Source organism: Maylandia zebra, linkage group LG18 (genome assembly GCF_041146795.1).
Source record: "Maylandia zebra isolate NMK-2024a linkage group LG18, Mzebra_GT3a, whole genome shotgun sequence".
In the NCBI taxonomy this organism is placed as follows: domain Eukaryota; kingdom Metazoa; phylum Chordata; class Actinopteri; order Cichliformes; family Cichlidae; genus Maylandia; species Maylandia zebra.
The window spans coordinates 2,626,257-2,646,279 of NC_135184.1; the positions used below are offsets into that span (position 1 = coordinate 2,626,257).

General features: G+C 45.5%; 1 protein-coding gene across 1 annotated transcript; it reads left to right on the top strand.

Moving 5' to 3' along the window:
* The first annotated feature begins 17,393 nt into the window (after positions 1-17,393).
* Positions 17,394-19,973, top strand: LOC112436433 (immunoglobulin lambda-like polypeptide 1). The gene is made up of 5 exons (XM_076876983.1): positions 17,394-17,409; positions 17,565-17,618; positions 18,695-19,006; positions 19,139-19,213; positions 19,567-19,973. Exons 1-5 carry the CDS (start codon positions 17,394-17,396, stop codon positions 19,713-19,715), a joined length of 606 nt encoding a protein of 201 aa, XP_076733098.1. The 3' UTR covers positions 19,716-19,973.
* The last annotated feature ends 50 nt before the right edge of the window (positions 19,974-20,023 follow it).

Consider the following 20,023-nt stretch of genomic DNA (forward strand, 5'->3'; position numbering starts at 1 on the left):
CAGAAATGCATGTTCAAAATGTTATCACTAAAAGAGAATTTCCCTCATACAGTAAATTACTTGTGCTGCATCAATCAAGCAGGAAGCTTCTCCCAATTTACTATATTAACAACTAAATTTATTGTCTGATCACTGGTTGGTCAAACCAGAATCTTTTTTCCCCACAAAAGTTAAACTGTTGTCCTGCAACCTGGAGAGTCAATTTTTTGCATTGGATAAATTCAGTATTTAATAACAAGTGTCTGCTAAATTGACACTATTTTAACACTGATGAAAGATAACAAGCTGATTTTCATTGCATGTGTGTTTGTGTTATTAGGCAGGTCTAATGCATGTCTGTGGAGCTGCATATCCAGCAGGGCATGTTCTTAAAGCTGCCTTTTCTACATACTTCTCTGCTATTATTTAATCATTAATCAGTCCACTGGTCTTTGCATCACACTAAGTGACTTGGACAAGATGATAAACAGACTCACATGCTTAAGATGTTGTCTAATCTTCATAAGCTCTCTTGTGTTTGTGTTAGTAGGGTTAATGCATGTTGTGCTTGTGTGTGTGATTTTGTATATGTTTCTATTTTTGCAGTGTTTCAGACCCCTTCACAATTTTCCAACTTGAGCAGTCAGTTTTCTTTTCCCCAGGTTTGCTAACCCAAATTTTGATTTCCCCACATTTAACACCAGCACTCCTCTGTGTTCTACTTACTCACTCTGTTGTCCTCTCACTCTGTTGTCCTCTCCCACTTCAACAGTCCCGGCAGTTCTCCTTCAGCTTTGTCCTGTGTTCCACTGTCTCTTCTTGCCATTTTACTCCACAGGTGGCAAATGTCAAACTCCAACTGTTCAGTTCTCCTCAAACGTTTTCTTCACATGCACAGTGAAGTTTCAGCTTGTTGTAAACACAGTGCCATCCATCCGATCAGTCAGGATGATGGGTTTGCTCTTCTTCTCTGATGCTGTTTGTCCACATTGCTGCTGTTTTGCTGGGACTCTTTGCTCAGGACTTGCTGCTGTCTCTTTATCATGTTATTGCTTTGGAGCTGCATTCCTTGTCTTCAGGGAGGGGTGAGAGCTCGCTTGCTTGTGAGGTTGAGAGACACATGGTGCTGTAAATAAGTCAGCCAGAAACTTGGCCTGCATGTTTCCAATGATGTTAAACTATAACTTTCTTCCGACTGCTGCATGTGGAAAATTGATTCAGGTCTGCTTTTCACCTGAAAGTGACAAACTAAGACATTTCATTATTATCATCACTGCTTAATCAACACATCTCACTCTCTCTCTCTGTGTTTTTGTGAACAATCCTTTCTTAAAAGCAGAAAATGAAATCGTGGTTGTTTTTGGCTGATCAACACAAAACCTTTTCCCTATGATTATTTTTCATCTACAATTTAAATTCTTTCTCTTTTTCATCTGCATAAATAAATCACATGGCTGATGATACCATGGTGATCCATAAATATGATCACCAGTTTATTTAATTATTTTTAACCCAACAAAACAAATAAACAAAAACATGATGCTGATGCTATGAACACTCCACACACACGAGTCAAGGTGCAGGAAAACTGCTCACGGAAACGCTGCACACTCCAGTTATCACAGTTATCAGAGCTCTGTTTCCCTCTCTTTGAGTAGTTCTCAGACAGCTCTTGATCTGATAATGTGTAGCTTGCTCATCAGCTCAGAAGAAAAGAAACCGCAACGCAACATCACGCAGTAGTTGCATGCTCTGCCCACAGTGGCAAAGTCTTACACTTTCATATTCAATTCAGCTTCTCCATCATGTACTTTTAGATGTTTCATACAGGGTTCAGCATATTAGTTGTTTTCACAGGTGTGCTCTATATCTCAACAATGGCTCATAATAAGACGACAGTCTTTCACACAGGTCAAGTGCCTCTATGCACTTCATTAGTTTAAATATTTATCTATATCACTTCACCTCATATGTCATTGTACTGAATTTGAGCAACTTTTAACAACTATCCACCTCAATTAAATTTTATGGTCTGGCACACAGGCTGCTGTCGATCAGGGCAAGTTAAAGAATAAACATTTTGTGTCAGCAAGGGGGTGGGGGAAAGCCATTCACCACAGCACATCTCAAGTGCTGCTGATGTGGGCTGGCCTTCTCCACACGCTCTTCAAGGCTGGTGTGTTTTCTGAAAACTTCTGACATTTGAATCTCTTCCATTTATAAGCCTGCGATTAACCGCACGGCTCAGGTCCGCGTGAAACCCGCGTGACCGTGCTCGCGTGAACGCGCGCAGCTGTTGAGCCGCCGCTCTCTCACATTTTTATTTAAATACTTTGTGCTGCCAGGAGCAAAGTCCAGCGCAAACGTCTGTCTCCCTCCGACTCACTCTTGGTTGCTTAGAAACCCATGATAACAACAACAGTCGGTGTCACAGACCACGTGTTCTGCTCCGCACACACTCACACAACAACAACAACAACGACGACGACGACAACGGCAACAACACAAAATAGGCCTACTCCGGACTCACACCGGACCGCTCGGGAACCTGACCCAGTTGTGGGACGCTCAGCCAGTCGCGCGACAAAACCCAATGAAGGGACGCTCGGGACACACACCCAGGGCGATTTCAAAACCGGACACTCACCAGACGCTTGGGCCCTTGGGCAATTTAACCAAAACCTCTTTTTCGGGACACTAACCCAGTTCTGCGGTTATAGAGTCGCTCTCTCAACTTACTCGGTGTTGCTTAGTGTGTAATATCAGCCTCGAATCCCGCCGATCGTCATTCATCGAGGAGAAAAGACAGACAGCGAATCCACAGGAACTTCCTGGCTGACGTCAGTCTTTCAGCGTGCCTCTTCTCCCCTCGGTGAATGTCGACTCCAGGGCTCTGGCTCTCGAAGGACCAATTAATGATAGGTTTGTAGCTTGAACCTATCCGCTGGAACGTTGAGGACAATATAATTACACAGCGAAGCAAGACACGAGTAGGCAAAATTCTTCATGTTACTCATGCATGAGGGAGACCTGCCTGGAGCCGAGTGTCGTTCCACCACTTGACCTCCGTCAGACTCTCAGCCAGAATCCCCATAGCACTCCTTTTATTGTGGTTACATGAATATGCATAGGGTCATTAACATATGACATCTTACATAGGTATACATGTGAACAAAGAATACTGTGTATGTGTGTGTGTGTCTGTGTGTGTGTGTGTGTGTGAGGTCAAGGTGTGACCCTGTGAAAACTCCCCAAACGCTGGTGCCAGGAGCGGGTCCATCTGAACAAAAGGCTCTTATACTTAAAGAAATATACGTGTGTTTGCTAAACCATATATCAGCAAGAGAAGTTACGACCTCTCCTAGGAGGTGTGTGATCTATGCCAGAACACTCTGTAGAGGGAGTGAACGCACTCCCCCCTTCATGCTACTCAGAGCTGTTACAGACCTCCTAGGATGAGACATTCTTTCAATCTACAAATGATTATACACTTCTAAGCATATGTGGGTAAATATTTCTAAGCATAAATGACAATCAACAATACAAAACCTAACAGTCACAATCTCACAAACTTGCTTCATTGGTTGCTTTACAATAGAATCTGTCAGTGGCCCCCTTCATCATGAGGCTAAAGCTCCCATCATCCCTCAACCTCATTCCATGTCTCACAGATCAAGCCCATCCTCTCCAGTCCATTGTTCTGTTCCCAGTCTGATAGATCACCAGGAGGCAATCCTTGAGTGGGGAAGGACTATTTTGATCTAAGTGAGTGTTTGGTATTCGTCAGCTACCCTATGGTGGTAAACAGGCCACCAGGGCGGGGCACCCTCTCTGGCCTGGGTCCAGGGTAGGGCCCTGGTAACCCTATCCTGGGCAGAGTGAATGGTTCCCTCGATCTTCTGCTCATAGGGAGTTTTTAATTGCTCCTTCGTCCCTCACCCAGGACCAATTTGCTATGGAGCCTACCTGGGGGCACAAAGCAACATAGCCCCTGGGATCCCTCGGACACACAATGATAAGGTAATGACCCAGAGAGGGACAACACCCTTTCTCTCATTATTATATTGCAATATTTTGTTGTGGATTTTCAAGGCCAGTATAGACCATTCAATCACTTAAACAAATATTTTATATATATGACGACTGAGAAAAAGTGTGAAAAACAGAGATCAAGCTCCATTCACTCATATCAGCAGAGAGAGCAAATTGATTAAAAATCAACCTGTGTTTCTGTCTCATTTTTTTAAAATTACTTTTAGACAAAGAGTACTGTGCAAATGTTTTAGGCAGGTGAGAAAAAATGCTGTAAACAAAGAATGCTTTCAAAAATGGAAGTGTTAATCATTAATTTTATGATTTAATATGCAGTGAATTAACAAAAGAGAAACCTAAATCAATTCAATATTTTGTATGACCACCCGTTGCCTTCAAAACATCATTGATTCTTCAAGGTACACTTGTACACAGTTTTTGAAGGAACTCGGCTGGTAGGTTTGCAGACGCAAATCATGTGGAGAGAGAGAGGAGTGGACCCCAGACACAGATGCAGGGGAATGGTTAAACAGAAAACAAGCGTTTATTTCGGCTGATGAAACACAATAAACAGGTGGAAAAGAGAAAACTAACCTGAACCTAGAAAACCTGAGACACGGAGGGAATGACATACAGGAAAGACGCCAAAGTAACGCAGGCAACCTGACAAGAAGTAAAGGGAAGCACATGAATGCTGTGGTAGCCATTTTGGTTGAGGGTGCCTCTCACTCTGTACAAGTGGATCCCTGGTCAATGACATGTCATGTCATTGACCAGGGATCCAGTTACACGTACATTCAGTGAAATAGGACCCTTTCCGACTGTACATATTGCACAAATGTGATGTTGGTAAGACAGGTCAGAGAGCGGTAGGGTGGTAAGAAAAACAATGAAATACACAATATATGAGGGACGAGGAGGGGAAAAAATGGAAAAGCCATTTGAAAACAGAAAAACAAAAATGCTCAGCACAATGAAGCATATGAATCTTCACACCTTACAAAATACACAAAAAAATAATAATAAGATGGGTGGGGGGTATAGGATACGGGAGAGAGCTGATGTAGACAATAGCCATCCAGTCCTGCAGCCGAACCCTGGTGCTGAACACAGACCCACCTGACAGCATCATGTCTGTTACGTCCCCACTTAAAAGTCTAGGCGATGAGGGTGGGGGACAGTAACAGTTAGATCCAGGTGGAATGAAAAGAACGCCAGGCAGAGGTATTTAACATAAAATAGATCTTTATTGTAGGCAAACACCTCAATAATCATATAAATGGCAACAACAAAAGGAGACAGCACCGCTGCTTTAATGAGAAATCAGGGAGGTCAACCCAAAGTGGTAATGACCACTTCAACAAAGAAAGCAACAATAAGGCTTCAACAGAAAGAGACAGCAACGCTGCTAGCAAACAATATCCAGGCAGGCCACACAAACTAATGAAGGCCGCCGTCACTCATGGGCAATCACTGCTCAGTTAAACACTACTCACAAAGAGCCACACACCAGAAGGCTGGTCACACGCAGCAGGCTGTTCCACACCTAAGCCAGTAGCACACTCTGACCAGCACAGAGGAAATCCACCAGAAACCTCTCCCTCCTCCTCCACACTGCTCTTCTCCAGCTTATATCACCCCTGAGGGTAATTGGTTGTAACGAGAGCAGATGAGCAGCAGGTGTGACCTAAAGGAGAAGGCAGGGGCAGAGAGAGACAAGGGGAGGGGCCAGAACGAAGGAGGAGGAGAGGGAGAAGACAACACCACGCCCACACATTCCCACAGCCTCCCAGGATGTAACATCCCCCCCACCCTAAATCCACACTATATCAGCCACCAGATTTTCAGTCCCTTTCTTGTGCTGGATAACCAGATCATAATCCTGCACCAGCAATGCCCAGCGCATTAGTCGCTGGTTGTGGTTGTACATGCGCTGGAGGAAAGTGAGGGGGTTGTGATCTGTATACACCGTCACCGGAAAGGAGCTAGAGCCCACATACACAGTGAAGTGCTGCAAGGCCATCAGCATCGCTAGAGCTTCTTTCTCTATGGTGGAATAGTGTAGCTGATGGCGCTTGAACTTTACAGAGTAGTAGCAGACTGGGTGACACACACCCTCTGCGTCGTCTTGTAACAGCACCGCACCAGCTCCGGTGGCACTGGCGTCGACTTCCAGCTTGAAAGGCTGAGAGAAGTTAGGGGCAGCCAGAACTGGGGCGCTGCAAAGGAGGGATTTTGCAGACTCGAAGGCGTGCTGGCATTCCCCTGACCACTTAAAAGGGACTTTGGGGCTACATAGCCTTGTCAAAGGGGCCACAACTACCGCAAAGTTCTTGCAAAAACAGCGGTAGTATCCAGTCATGCCCAGGAACCGCTTTAACTCCCGCCTAGTGGCTGGGGCCGGGTAGCTGAGGATAGCCTCGACTTTTGCCTCCACTGGGCGTACCCGCCCGAAACCCACCTGTTTCCCCAAGTACATGACTGTCGCTTTGGCGAACTCGCACTTAGCGAGATTTAGGGTCAACGAGGCATCAGCCAGTCGCTGAAATACCGATCGTAGGATGGCCACATGCTCTTCCCACGTGGCTGTGTGTATCACTACATCATCCAAGTACACATTACATTGAGGCACGTCTCCTAAAACCAGCTGCATCAAACGCTGAAATGTGGCCGGAGCGTTTTTCATGCCAAATGTGTGACAAATGCAGAAATGTCAGAGGCTCTGGGGGTCAAAGGCACCTGCCAATATCCTTTAAGAAGGTCCAGTTTGGAAATAAATGTGGCAGGACCTATGTTATCAATGCAGTCTTCCATACGAGGAAGTGGAAAAGAATCGGCGACAGTCACTGCATTTACCTTACGGTAGTCGGTGCAGAAACGTGGGGTGCCATCAGACTTGGGCGTAAGTAAACATGGAGAGCTCCAAGGGCTGTGACTCGGTTTCGCCAAACCATTCTCCACTAGATAACTGACCTCCTTCCTCATCACCTCGCGCTTTCCCATAGGGCAGCGGTATGCGTGCTGTTTGATTGGGGTTGCGTCACCAACATCGATATCATGTTCACAAACATTAGTACGCGAGGGCACATCACCAAAGAGAGAGGGGCAGGAGTGCAGTAGATTAAGCACATCTTCGCATTGTGAAGGGGACAGATGAGACAAGTGGGCCGTTACTTCGGCTAAGTAAGCTGAATTCGCCAACACTGTTGTCCCTCAGAAAGTATATGCAGATCGTCGTCAGCACTGGCCTCTACACTCAGCACGGTGGCAGAGACAGAGCTGGAGGTTGCCGCACTGGCAACAGTCTCATGGGTTTCCCTATCATGGTAGGGTTTTAACATGTTGATGTGGCACAGGCGTGTTTTCCTCCTGCGCTCTGGGGTACTGAGAACATAATCCGTCTCAGACACTTTCCTCACTATGACGTACGGTCCCGCAAAACGGGCCGTAAGAGCAGAACCAGGCACCGGTAGCAACACTAAAACCTTGTCCCCAGCCTGAAAATGCCTTTTCACAGCCTTTCTGTCATGCCACGTCTTCATGCATGCCTGGGCAGTACACAGGGCCTCTTTCGCTAATGAGGTAGCACGTTGCCAACGATCCTTACATGTCTTCACAAAATCTGCCACGTTAGTTTTTGGAACACCCCCACTAAGGAACCTCTCTTTTAACATCTTTAGCGGGCCCCGCACCTCGCGGCCAAACACAAGTGTAGCTGGGCTGAACCCTAAGGACTCCTGCTTAACATTGCGTATTGCGAACAGTACAAAGGGGACACCCTCATCCCAACTTCTGCCCGTGTCATGGCAGTACTTTTTTAGCATGGCCTCAAGTGTTTGGTGCCAACGCTCAAGTGCACCCTGCGACTCTGGGTGATTAGCACTAGACACAGAATGAGAGACGCCCAGGGAAGCTAAAGTCTGTTTAAATGCTCGAGATAAGAAATTAGTTCCCTGGTCTGTTTGCACTGTTTTTGGAAGACCAAAGGTGGTGAAAAACTTGATTAGTGCCTTAGTAATGTTTGCAGTGGTGACCCTCCGCAGAGGAATTGCTTCAGGGAACCGCGTGGACAAACACATTATGGTCAACAAAAACTGATTGCCTGCTCGTGTTCTTGGCAACGGACCAACACAATCGACCAAAACATGCTCGAATGGCTCACCAACAGCAGGTATTGGACATAGTGGGGCGGGGGGCACAGTTTGGTTTGGTTTGCCCACCAGTTGACACGTATGACAAGTATTACAATACTTCGCAACATCTGCCTTCATTGCCGGCCAGAAGAAGTGCTGCAGAATACGGTCATATGTTTTAGTTATCCCCAAATGTCCTGACCATGAATGGTCATGGGCTAATTGTAGCACGTGCTGACGCAAACTAGCCGGGACCACTATCTGTTGGACTACACTCCAGTCCTCCCCTGGCTTTGAAGTCCACCTGCGCATTAGCAATCCATCACATACAACAAATGTCTGCTTCCTGTCTCCTGTCAGATGATCACTCTCATCTACGGCAGCAAAACATTTGGTTAACAATGGGTCTGCTTTCTGAGCGATAATAAGGGCCTCCCGTGTGAGGAGAGGGGGGGCTGCGGGTTCAGGAGCAGGCTCAGCCACTTCTTGAGCCAGTTCCTTGGCATCAGGACCCACCTCCCCCTCCTCAGAGGGTATCACATCCATCTCCAGCATAGAGCCGACCACTGACCCTGACAAGTCAACCACTTCTCCCTGCCGATGGGCCTGTGACCGTGTAAGAACACCTACGGGAAATACATCCGGGTGCTGCCGGTTTAAAACATCTGGCAAGGGGCTTGGGTCAGGGGTCTTTGTGACCTCTGGGGAAGGATAAACCTTCCCGCCTGCAATGTCATTGCCCATTATGAAGTCCACACCATCAATCGGGAAACAAGGACACACAGCTACAGGAAAAATGCCACTTACTAGGTCACTCTGCACCCAAATTTGATGGAAGGGGGCTGGCACATAAGTCATTCCAACGCCCCTAACAATAACATCAGTGCCGCTGGCGGTCTTTTCATCAAAGGCAAGTGCACTAGCCAGTATGAGGGACTGTGAATCACCTGTATCGCGTAGAATGGTCACAGTACGCCCATCTCCAGGCTTACCAGAGAGTGACACCGCTCCTTTGAAAATGAAAGGTTTAAAACATTCGTCAGGCGTTTCAGTGCTAAGTGGTCTGCTACCAGGAGAAGCGTTTTTAATCAGCCCTATCCCTTTTGGTTTGCGTGGTGTTGAAACTGGCTGTCTCCGCCTGTAGGCCTCGCAGTCCGCTATTAAATGGCCGGATTTAAAACAGTAGAAACACTTCCGGTCTGACCTGGGACGAGGCACAGGCACCTCTCTCCTTGTGTCTTGCTCACCACTAGCACCGCTAGCCATTTCTAGTGTATCGCGTCGCTCATGCTTAACAACACTGGTTTTATGGACGAGTGCGAACTCGTCAGCCAGGGTCACGGTCTGCTGCAACGTAGAGACCTTCTGCTCGTTCAGATATACCGCCATCCGCTCGGTGACGCAGGTTTTGAATTCCTCAATGAGAATTAATTCCCGTACCGAAGCTAGGTCTGCAGCTTTACAGGCCATACACCACCGATCAAAGAGGACACTCTTTTCTCTTGCGAAATCCAGGAAAGATTGACCCTGCACCTTTTTCAGCCCCCGAAATCGCTGCCTGTAAGCCTCGGGGACTAGCTCATAGGCTAACAGGATTGCACTTTTCAGTTTGTCGTAGTCCAAGCTACATTCAGCGGACAACGAGGAACAAACTTCCTGTGCCTTGCCCACCAGCTTGCACTGTAGCAGGATGGCCCACGCATCCCGCGGCCAACTCAAGGCTGTCGCTATCCGCTCAAACGATTCAAAATAAATCTCCACCTCAGTGTCACGAAATACAGGGACCAGACGACTATTCCTTCCCACATCAAACTGTACGTCTGTCTGTGACAGCGAGGCCACCACAGGAGGGGAGGAGGCCTGCTGGAGTTCCAGCTGTCGCAGCTTGACCTTCGTCTCTGCCTCCACCTTCATCTGCTCAACCTCCCTGGCCCTAGCCAGTTCCGCGTCCAAACGCCTAAGCTCTATCTCCCTTTTCAGCTGGAACTCTCTCTCACGCTGCTCCTTCTCCAGCTGGAGACGAGCCAGACGGATTTTGAGCCTAGCATCCTGCTTAGAACCCTCTGATGACTGGATGGAGAGTGGATCAAAACGGGGCAGCGTCATTGGCCCCCCCTCGGGCAACCCCTGGTCCATAGGCGTAGACACTGCTGGTTCTATAACCTGGCCTCGAACGTGAGGCGCCGCACTTGGTCCAGCCGGACCGGGTGTGCTCGGGGGTTCTTTCATTACAACCACCCTCTTCTCCAACAACCCGGACACCAGAGCGGCCTTCAGCTCGGCTTTGCGCAGACCAGTGGAGACACTGATCCCGTAATATGTAGCCAGCTCATGCAGATCCTTCTTCCTACAAACATCCAGCAGGGCAAGCGACGGCTCTGCCGTAAACCCAGCAATATCAAAACTCAAAACGGCCTGCAAAACACAAGCAAACCACTACAGGGCCACACACAACGCCTTCACTACGGAACTACACACAGGCGAAAGAAAAATGTGTTGTGTCAAGTCAACCATTAATTGAAAATCTACCCACACTCCCCCCAGTCCTGCCTGCTCAGAATCTAGCCTGTCCTAGCTTCTGGAGCGTACCAGGCTCGAGGCCACTTTAAAGGCAAATCATCAAGTGCCACAGGCACCGACAAGCCTACCCCCAACAGAGAATCAATCCCCACCCGGGTTTGCTCCGAATATAAAAAAGGCAAAACAAAAAACGAGTGTCCGAAGGAAGAGCAAATGCTCAGCTAGACACTCCCTGTGCTAGCCGGGGAGAGCAGCAGCTAGCCAAATGACCTTCACACAACACACAAACACCTGTTCACACTTGCAATCAACCCAATTCCTTTCATTCCGATCCCGGACGAGCCCCCACTTTGTTACGTCCCCTCTTAAAAGTCTAGGCGATGAGGGTGGGGGACAGTAACAGTTAGATCCAGGTGGAATGAAAAGAACGCCAGGCAGAGGTATTTAACATAAAATAGATCTTTATTGTAGGCAAACACCTCAATAATCATATAAATGGCAACAACAAAAGGAGACAGCACCGCTGCTTTAATGAGAAATCAGGGAGGTCAACCCAAAGTGGTAATGACCACTTCAACAAAGAAAGCAACAATAAGGCTTCAACAGAAAGAGACAGCAACGCTGCTAGCAAACAATATCCAGGCAGGCCACACAAACTAATGAAGGCCGCCGTCACTCATGGGCAATCACTGCTCAGTTAAACACTACTCACAAAGAGCCACACACCAGAAGGCTGGTCATACGCAGCAGGCTGTTCCACACCTAAGCCAGTAGCACACTCTGACCAGCACAGAGGAAATCCACCAGAAACCTCTCCCTCCTCCTCCACACTGCTCTTCTCCAGCTTATATCACCCCTGAGGGTAATTGGTTGTAACGAGAGCAGATGAGCAGCAGGTGTGACCTAAAGGAGAAGGCAGGGGCAGAGAGAGACAAGGGGAGGGGCCAGAACGAAGGAGGAGGAGAGGGAGAAGACAACACCACGCCCACACATTCCCACAGCCTCCCAGGATGTAACAATGTCAAAGTAAGCATCAAAGGTGTTTTGGGGGGGTAACTGTATATTTGTATCTGAGTACATGTGTACTTGTACGTATGTGTCTGTATCAAGTGTATAGTGTGCTCTTTCACCTACAGTGAGGAACACAAGTATTTGAACACCCTACAATTTTGCAAGTTCTCCCACTTAGAAATCATGGAAGGGTCTGAAATTCACATTGTAGTTGCATTCCCGCTGTGAGAGACAGGATTTTAAAAACAGTTGAGGAAATCCTATTGTATGACTTAAAGAATTTATTTGCATTTCGCTGCTGCAATTAGGCATTTGAACACCTGAGAAAATCAGTGTTAATATTTGGTACAGAAGCCTTTGTTTGCAATTACAGAGGTCAAACGTTTCCTGCCAGAGCGTTCTCACTCCCGAGGCGTAACATGTCGATGTTTTGTCACGTCCCGCGGCGTTCCTGAGGAACGCGAAAGGAGACCTTCGGCGTTCTTATGGTACGCGGCGGGTTATGACTGGGATCCAGTGCAATGACGCTCCTGCGGTAATAGACGTTCCAGCCCTGTATTCCAGCCCTAAACCTAACCTTATCCCTAGCCCTGACCATAACCTTATTCCTGACCTTAACCAGGACTTTAATGATGTTAAATAGCGTGTTTCTAAGCGATTTGAAGAAAAAGAGCGAACATGTGTAGATTCAGTCCAGACGGTTCTCATATTTCCTCTTTTTTCCGAGGTCGTCATTTAGGAACGTGGTGGGTAGCCGAAAACGTAATATGGTGACGATTTGTCACCTAGCGTAAAATGTTACGCTTTGGGAGTGAGAACGGGTTGTTCCTGCAGGACTTGACCAGGTTTGCACACTTAGCAACAGGGATTTTGGCGAACTCCTCCACACAGATCTCCTCTTGATCTGTCAGGTTTCTGGGCTGTTGCTGAGCAACACAGAGTTTTAGCTCCCTCCAAAAATTTTCTATTGGATTTAGGGCTGGAGACTGGCTAGTCCACTCCAAACCTTGAAATGCTTCTTACGGAGCCACTCCTTGGTTATCCTGACTGTGTGCTTTGGGTCATTGTCATGCTGGAAGATCCAGCCACGATCCATCTTCAATGCTCTAACTGAGGGAAGGGGCAGTTGCTCAAAATCTCACAATACATGGCCCCATTCATCCTCTCCTTAATACAGTGCAATAGGTAGATGTCTTCAACGTCTTCCATCGAGAGTGTTGCCAGGCACACGACCTGCCACTTTTCCCAAGAATCCATCGTGTGGGGATGATCGTGGCTCAAGAGTTGGGAGTTCGCCTTGTAATCGGAAGGTTGCCGGTTCGAGCCCCGGCTTGGACAGTCTCGGTCGTTGTGTCCTTGGGCAAGACACTTCACCCGTTGCCTACTGGTGGTGGTCAGAGGGCCCGGTGGCGCCAGTGTCCGGCAGCCTCGCCTCTGTCAGTGCGCCCCAGGGCAGCTGTGGCTACAATGTAGCTTGCCATCACCAGTGTGTGAATGTGTGTGTGAATGGGTGGATGACTGGATATGTAAAGCGCTTTGGGGTCCTTAGGGACTAGAAAAGCGCTATATAAATACAGGCCATTTACCATTTACCATCGTGTATCCAGCAACAAACGCTCCTGCAGGACAATCCAAAATGGGTGGGTTTCTCGTGGAGAAGAGGGTGTCAATTGCATTAAGTTGTGTTAAGTATGTCTGAGAGCTGATGCCACACACACACATAATGATTTAAAATTTTATTCATCAGTCGATAATGCCTTCTTCCATCTTCAGTAGTCCAATAATAATAATGGATTGATATAGCGCTTTTCAAGGCACCCAAAGTGCTTTACAATGCCACTATTCATTCACTCTCACATTCACACACTGGTGGAGGCAGCTACAGTTGTAGCCACAGCTGCCCTGGGGCAGACTGACAGAAGCGAGGCTGCCATATCGCGCCATCGGCCCCTCTGGCCATCACCAGTAGGCGGTAGGGTAAAGTGTCTTGCCCAAGGACACAACAACCAGAACAGAGAGCCCGGGGATCGAACCGGCGACCTTCCGGTTACAGATACGGAGTCAAGGGTCAATTTAACTAGGAAGGAATAAAATAAAATATAAAAATTAAAGTTAAAAATGAAATAACTGTACAACAACAAATTAGAATGAAGGCTAAATTTAACTGGGAAAGAATAAGATAAAATATATAAATTAAAGTTGAAAATAAAATAACTGTACAACAAAATACACAATACACAAATACACAGTATAGAAATATATAAGAATGTATGAAGAAATATAAATATATATATACAATAACAGCAGCTGTACAGCATTAAGTAGAAATGAAGAAATATAATGTCCAGTGTTGTGCAATCCACATTTGTAAGTGTCTTGTGCAGTGCAAATATGCTTAAAGTGATTTAGTGATTTAGTGATGAAGTGATTTGATTAGATGACCACGCATCTAATCAAATTAGTGTAAACAAATGTCCAGAATGTCCAGTGTGTTGGGTTTAGATTTTATTATTGTCATTTGTATTAGGAAACATTTAACCATATATGCTTAGAGGTGTATAATCAATTGTGTAGTGATAAGTTGTGTGAGCTTTAACAGGTTACAGAGGCTTGGTGTGTATTCCACACTGGAATGCACACCTGCATCTTGGGGGCATGGGAAGAGTTCGCATCTTGTCTTATTGTTTTATGATGGGATTAGCGTAGCTACGTCTGTTCTAGTCTAAGTGCTTTTTGTTTAGATGAACTGTTGGACTTCCTTACCGGGGGGGGGGGGGTCTAGTCTACCCTCTTCCTGACTAAGGATGTTTGATGCTTTCATGTTATATGACCCTTTTGACCACACACACACACACACACACACACACACACACACACACACACACACACACACACACAGTATTCTTTGTTCACATGTATACCTATGTAAGATGTTATATGTTAATGACCCTATGCATATTCATGTAACCACAATAAAAGGAGTGCTGTGGGGAAACCTGGCTGAGAGTCTGACAGAGATCAAGTGGTGGAACGACGCTTGGCTCCAGCCAGGTCTCCCTCATGCATGAGTAACCAGAGAACTTTGGTGCCTTGAGTCTTGCTTTTTGCTGTGTAGCAGATTGTCCTTAACGTTCCAGCAAATAGGTTTATACTATAGACCTATCACAGTGTGTGTGTAAGAACTATATGTGTGGGTCAGTACTGTGTGGTGGTGTGATTGAGAGACCGTATCGCCTGCGGGAAGAAGCTCCTCCTCAGTCTCTCTGTGTTGGTCTTCAGGGAGCAGAATTGCTTTCCTGACCTCAACAGAGAGAACAGTCTGTTGTTGGGATGGCTGAGGTCCTTCACCATCTTCCTGGCCTTGGTCCAGCACCGCCTGCTGTAGATTGAGTGCAGGTCAGGGAGCTCGGAGCGGATGGTGCGCTCAGCTTTAAATTGTTAACCCATTTTATATTACCTAAAAAGGCTTTTTTGTATAATTCTGAAATGTTTTGGGTAACTTTACCTTTTTTCAACCTCTGGCAGTTCAAGCTATTCATTGAACTTGAATATTTTTAACTGCAACAAATAACTGGAAACATTGGGGTGTTCTAAAACCTTTGACTCGTAGTGTATATATTAACAGTTCTCCTCTTGTCCCTGTGGGTGGTCTTTATCCTTCAAATTAGGGTCATCTACCAGAGGCCCAGAAGCTTGAGGGTCCTGTGCAATATCTTTGCTGTTCCCAGGACTGCGTTCTTCTCGACAGAGATTTTGGATGTTATTGCAGGGATCTCCTGGACTCACTCGCCTAGCTTGGGAGTCACTGCACCAAATGTTCTGATTACCACTGGGACCAGTGTTGCTGTCACCTTTCACATCTTCCCAAGATCTTCTTTCAGCCCTTGGTACTTCTCTAGCGTCTCTTGTTATTCCTTCCTGATGTTGCTATCATTCAGTTGGCTTCATCTATCACTGGGGCCATCTTTCAATGCTTGTCTACCACTACTATGCCTGGTTGGTTAGCCATAAACACTTTGCCTGTCCGTATCTGGAAGCCCCACAGGATCTTAGCTCGGTATTCTCACCCACCCTAGGGGGCATGTCCCAATTTGACCATAGTACTTATAGGCCATACTCTGCAATGTCTGCCTTCTATCTACCAGTAGCTGGTGTTTTGCTCCTCTGTTATTCCTTAAGAAACAAGGCCTGGGTCTCTCTCATGTATTAAGCCATGTGCCTGTTCATCTTAGCTGCTATGATGCCTCACAGGAGCTTCCATATTGAGGTAGGTTATTAACCAGTAGTTGGATGGGGCTGGTTTTTTCTGGGGGTCATTGGGGATAAGGACTTTCTGGCCTTCAGTTAGCCATTCAGGGTGTCTCACGTGTACTAGAAGCTGGTTCATTTGTGCTGCCAGACACTAATGGCTACTCGTGCTGTGTAATTATTCATATTGGGATCACATGAAGGATCCGTGTGTGGGGGGAATTGAGTATGTGATAGTTACTGGACCCTGTTCAGGGAGGTTGCTCTATTCTGCTCTTAAATCCACTAGCCACTGAGCATTGCTGTTATGGTTTGCGTCCTTCTCCTATATGCTCTTTCAGTACTCCGTCTTCGGCTTTGGTGGGGCCACTTTCATGTTGTTCCCCTGAGAGTACACCTTGGCTGGTTCCATGGAAGAGCTGGTGTATTCTACTACCTTCTGTCTCTTTGGTATACCTCTTCAAGTGGCTAACAAAGGCTATGAGTATTTGCCTGGCAGTTTCCAAGGCCTCGTGTATGGGCACTTCGCTTCTTGGGCACCCTTTTCTTTCCTCATTGTACCTTTCTGTAGCTCCAACAGTTGGCTAATGTCTCTCCATGCTACCTTGAACTTGGCCTATAGTCTCCCTCTCCATGGGTACTGCTCCCTGTGGCTCTTTATCTCTAGGCAAACATCCCCGTGATGACTGCTGTAGCTCAGATGGTTGGTTTCAGTGATGGTCATAATAGGGATTGCCTGTAGTGCTGCATTCACATCTTCTAGCAGACCTTCACGTAGCCTTGGTAACTGGTTAAGAAGGTTCCAAGCTTGTAGTTTCACCATGATCCTATCTTTCAGGTCAGCTCCTCTCACACTCAATGCTCCTTCCGTTGTACTTGGTTCCCAATCTTGGGTGGGAGTGATGATAACCTCGACTTGGCTCCCCCCTTGCCATACCATTTATGTTGCAGCTCATCGATGTCCAGTAGCAATAGAGGTTCCTTCCTCTGAACGTTGGAAAATCGAACTACTAGATACTGACTATGGAAGATTCCATTGGTCCCACAACGTAACCCACTGGGGTTACTTGCAAAGTAGCATTCCAACAGATAACTGATGCTTGGATTCACTGTTCATTCACTGGTTTTGGGTCTTTTTTTGCATTACTGTAAGTAATTAGCATTAAAGCTCTATTTTTGAATTGATTTCCTGTTTTCCAAGTCTTGCATTTGGATCCACATCCTGTCTGCCACACAGATGTTGCCAGACAATCAGAATGACAACTTGGGATTTAAAAAATAAATAAATAAATAAATAAAAATAAATAAATAATATCCAAGAAAAGCACAAATAGACAGCAGACATAGGATCACTCAGTTAGATGGTATAGATCCAGCATATAAAGGTCTAAATTTACCAGCAAAGAGCTAGTGGGTAAAACTATGATTATTTCATGATGAACTAAAGTACTGAAAGAATTGGACTTGATGATGGCACCAGATGAAAGTCAGAAACAGCAAAGTCCATTATGAAAAACGTCTTAAGCAATTATCATGTCAGTCCACCCTGGAACATGCTCCTGCTTCCTCGTTTGTAAACATCTGATAAATTTGACAGCAGACAGGTTTTTGTAGCAGTCTGTCTCACTGTGAGAGTGGCAGGAAGAGACTACAGCTATGGGGTCTTTGGCTCTGGAACTAAACTGTCTGTAACAGGTAAGAACAAACTTTTATTTTCCTTCAGTTGTTTTATTGTAGAAGCTGAAAATGTGTTTAAAGTCAGTTTGTGCTGCTTCAGGCTTTACATGTTAGTTTTTCATCATTAGTAGAGAATTCATCTGCAGCCATTGTTACATAAGAAAAGCTCAATAATCTCTGAAAACATGTTGAAATCTCACTGAACAACTAAAGTTATTCTTTATTTCTGCAAATATTAGTGATGTTACAAATATTTAGGATTTGATCCTCTCAGTGATTCTGCTGGTTTTTGATGTTAAAAATTGACATAGTAGTAAATTTGTAAATAAAAATATGTTTTTTTTAATAATTGACAAAGGAAAATTTTGTTGGTTCAAATAGATTTTTTTAAATGCATGAATACAGTAATTAATGTAAAATGTGATCACAGATTTTTAAAATCTGTCTATAATGTGATTTAAACTTTCGTGTAAAATATGACATCGTTACAGGCATGTATGTATATCTTTCTCTTGCTAATAGCAAATGACAATAAAAAATTCATAAATGTTAGCAGTAAACAAAACTTTCTGAAATATTCAAAAGTGCATATGATGTATCACATTCTTTAGATTTGATATCCTAAAATTAATTGATATTAATCCATAATAAATGTAATTTATACATATTGAATAAATATAGTAAAACCAAATAATAGATGCACTGCTCTCTAATTATTGTAATGAAATATTTTAGATTCATGAAGTTTGTAAAAGTATGTTATTTATTATCAGAGAAGAAAAACTGTAATTTTATGAAGAAAAAAATTAATATTTTCAAATAACACCAAGAAAAAAAGAGAAGAAATGCATTTTATTTCATGATGTAAAATCACACTGAGTGTTCCTCATGTGAGCCATGATGACATGAGGTGATGACTGTGTTTGATATGAAGCTGAATCCAGTGTATGTAGTGAACTTTGTGCTGATGAGTAGTTTAGTGATCAGAGTCCATGTAGTTTCCAGGATCAGACTGAATGCAGTGCAGTGGTGGAAGCTGCTGCTGACTGTGTGAATGTGTGTCTGTGCTGCTTGTTGCTGCTGTCAAACTTCAGATGAGCAGGTAGTGAAGCCCGTGGTGAGCGTGTACCCAGCAGCATCCAGAGCCCACCTGGAGGGGAACAGCTCCCTGCTGTGTGTGGCCTCAGCCATGTTTCCTCCTCTGGTCCAGTTCTCCTGGAAAAGACAGAAGAAGAACGGCGGAGAAGCGGAGGAGCTGCCCCCTGCTGAGGGAGAGCAGCTGGAGCTCAGAGAGGCGGGACGCACCATTGCCATCAGGATGGTTGATGGGAGCCATTCTGACACATATAAATACAGCTGCTGGGTGAAGCACGAGGGGGGCACAGTGGAGGCCCGAACACAACAAGGTAATGAAGGCTTGGTGACTGTGTTCAGCAGTGATTCAGCTTCATGTGGAGATGCTGTCAAAGAGAGCAGAGCAGCAGAGGACTGACATTTCTCACTGCAGCTCCAAACATTTGACTCCTTTTCTGTTTCAGAGCTTCCAGCTCCAGCAGCCTCCTGTCCTCCAGAGAGAGAGCCAGCAGACCTGCCAGCTCTGCAGCCAGCTGACTGTAAGATCACCTGCTGCCTCTCTGCATGGACAGCTCCAATGTCCAATGAGGCAGCTGGAACAAGTTTAGGCTCTTAAAGTTGCACTAATTGATCAAATCTTCATCCAACAAGCTCTGATAAAGCCACTGTACACTAGCTGCTCAGCACCAAACAGCAGACAGACCATAATATGTCAGAGATCAGTTTGTTAGCTGCTTGTGGAGTTCTTCTGCCCCCAAGTGGACACAAACACTACATCAATTCATCCACTTGAAGAAGAAGCTGTGACTGTTTCTATTTGGACTTTTTCTCCTTGATCTGAGAGGAATAACCCGACTGTCTGTCTGTCTCTTTGTGTCTGTCTGTCCTTCAGTGTCCTTCCAGTCTCAGTGCAGGGTGAAGCTGCTCTGCCTGCTGTACACAGTGCTGATAGTGAAGAGTCTGGTGTACTGCTGTGGACTCTCTCTGCTGATGATGCTCACAAACAAGGGAGCGTCCACCAACTGCACACATGCTGACTGACTGTTTCCTGCTCGCCTTTTCTCACCATCACATCTCATCAATTCATCTCATTCATCACTTTGATCACAAATGTTAGTTATGATGTGTTGTGCTTATTTTGCCTTTTTCTTCAACAGTTAGAAGATCGTCTGAAATAAATACATCTTTACATGTATTGTTGCTCTGAGTTAGAATTCTTTTTGTGCTTATTGTGACTTTTATTGTAGTAACAAAAACCATCAGGAATATTTTTATCACAAGTTTTTGTTTGATTTTCAAATGTCACACAGTGTAGTTGTGTTTGTGTGAACAATAAAGATTTGAAGATG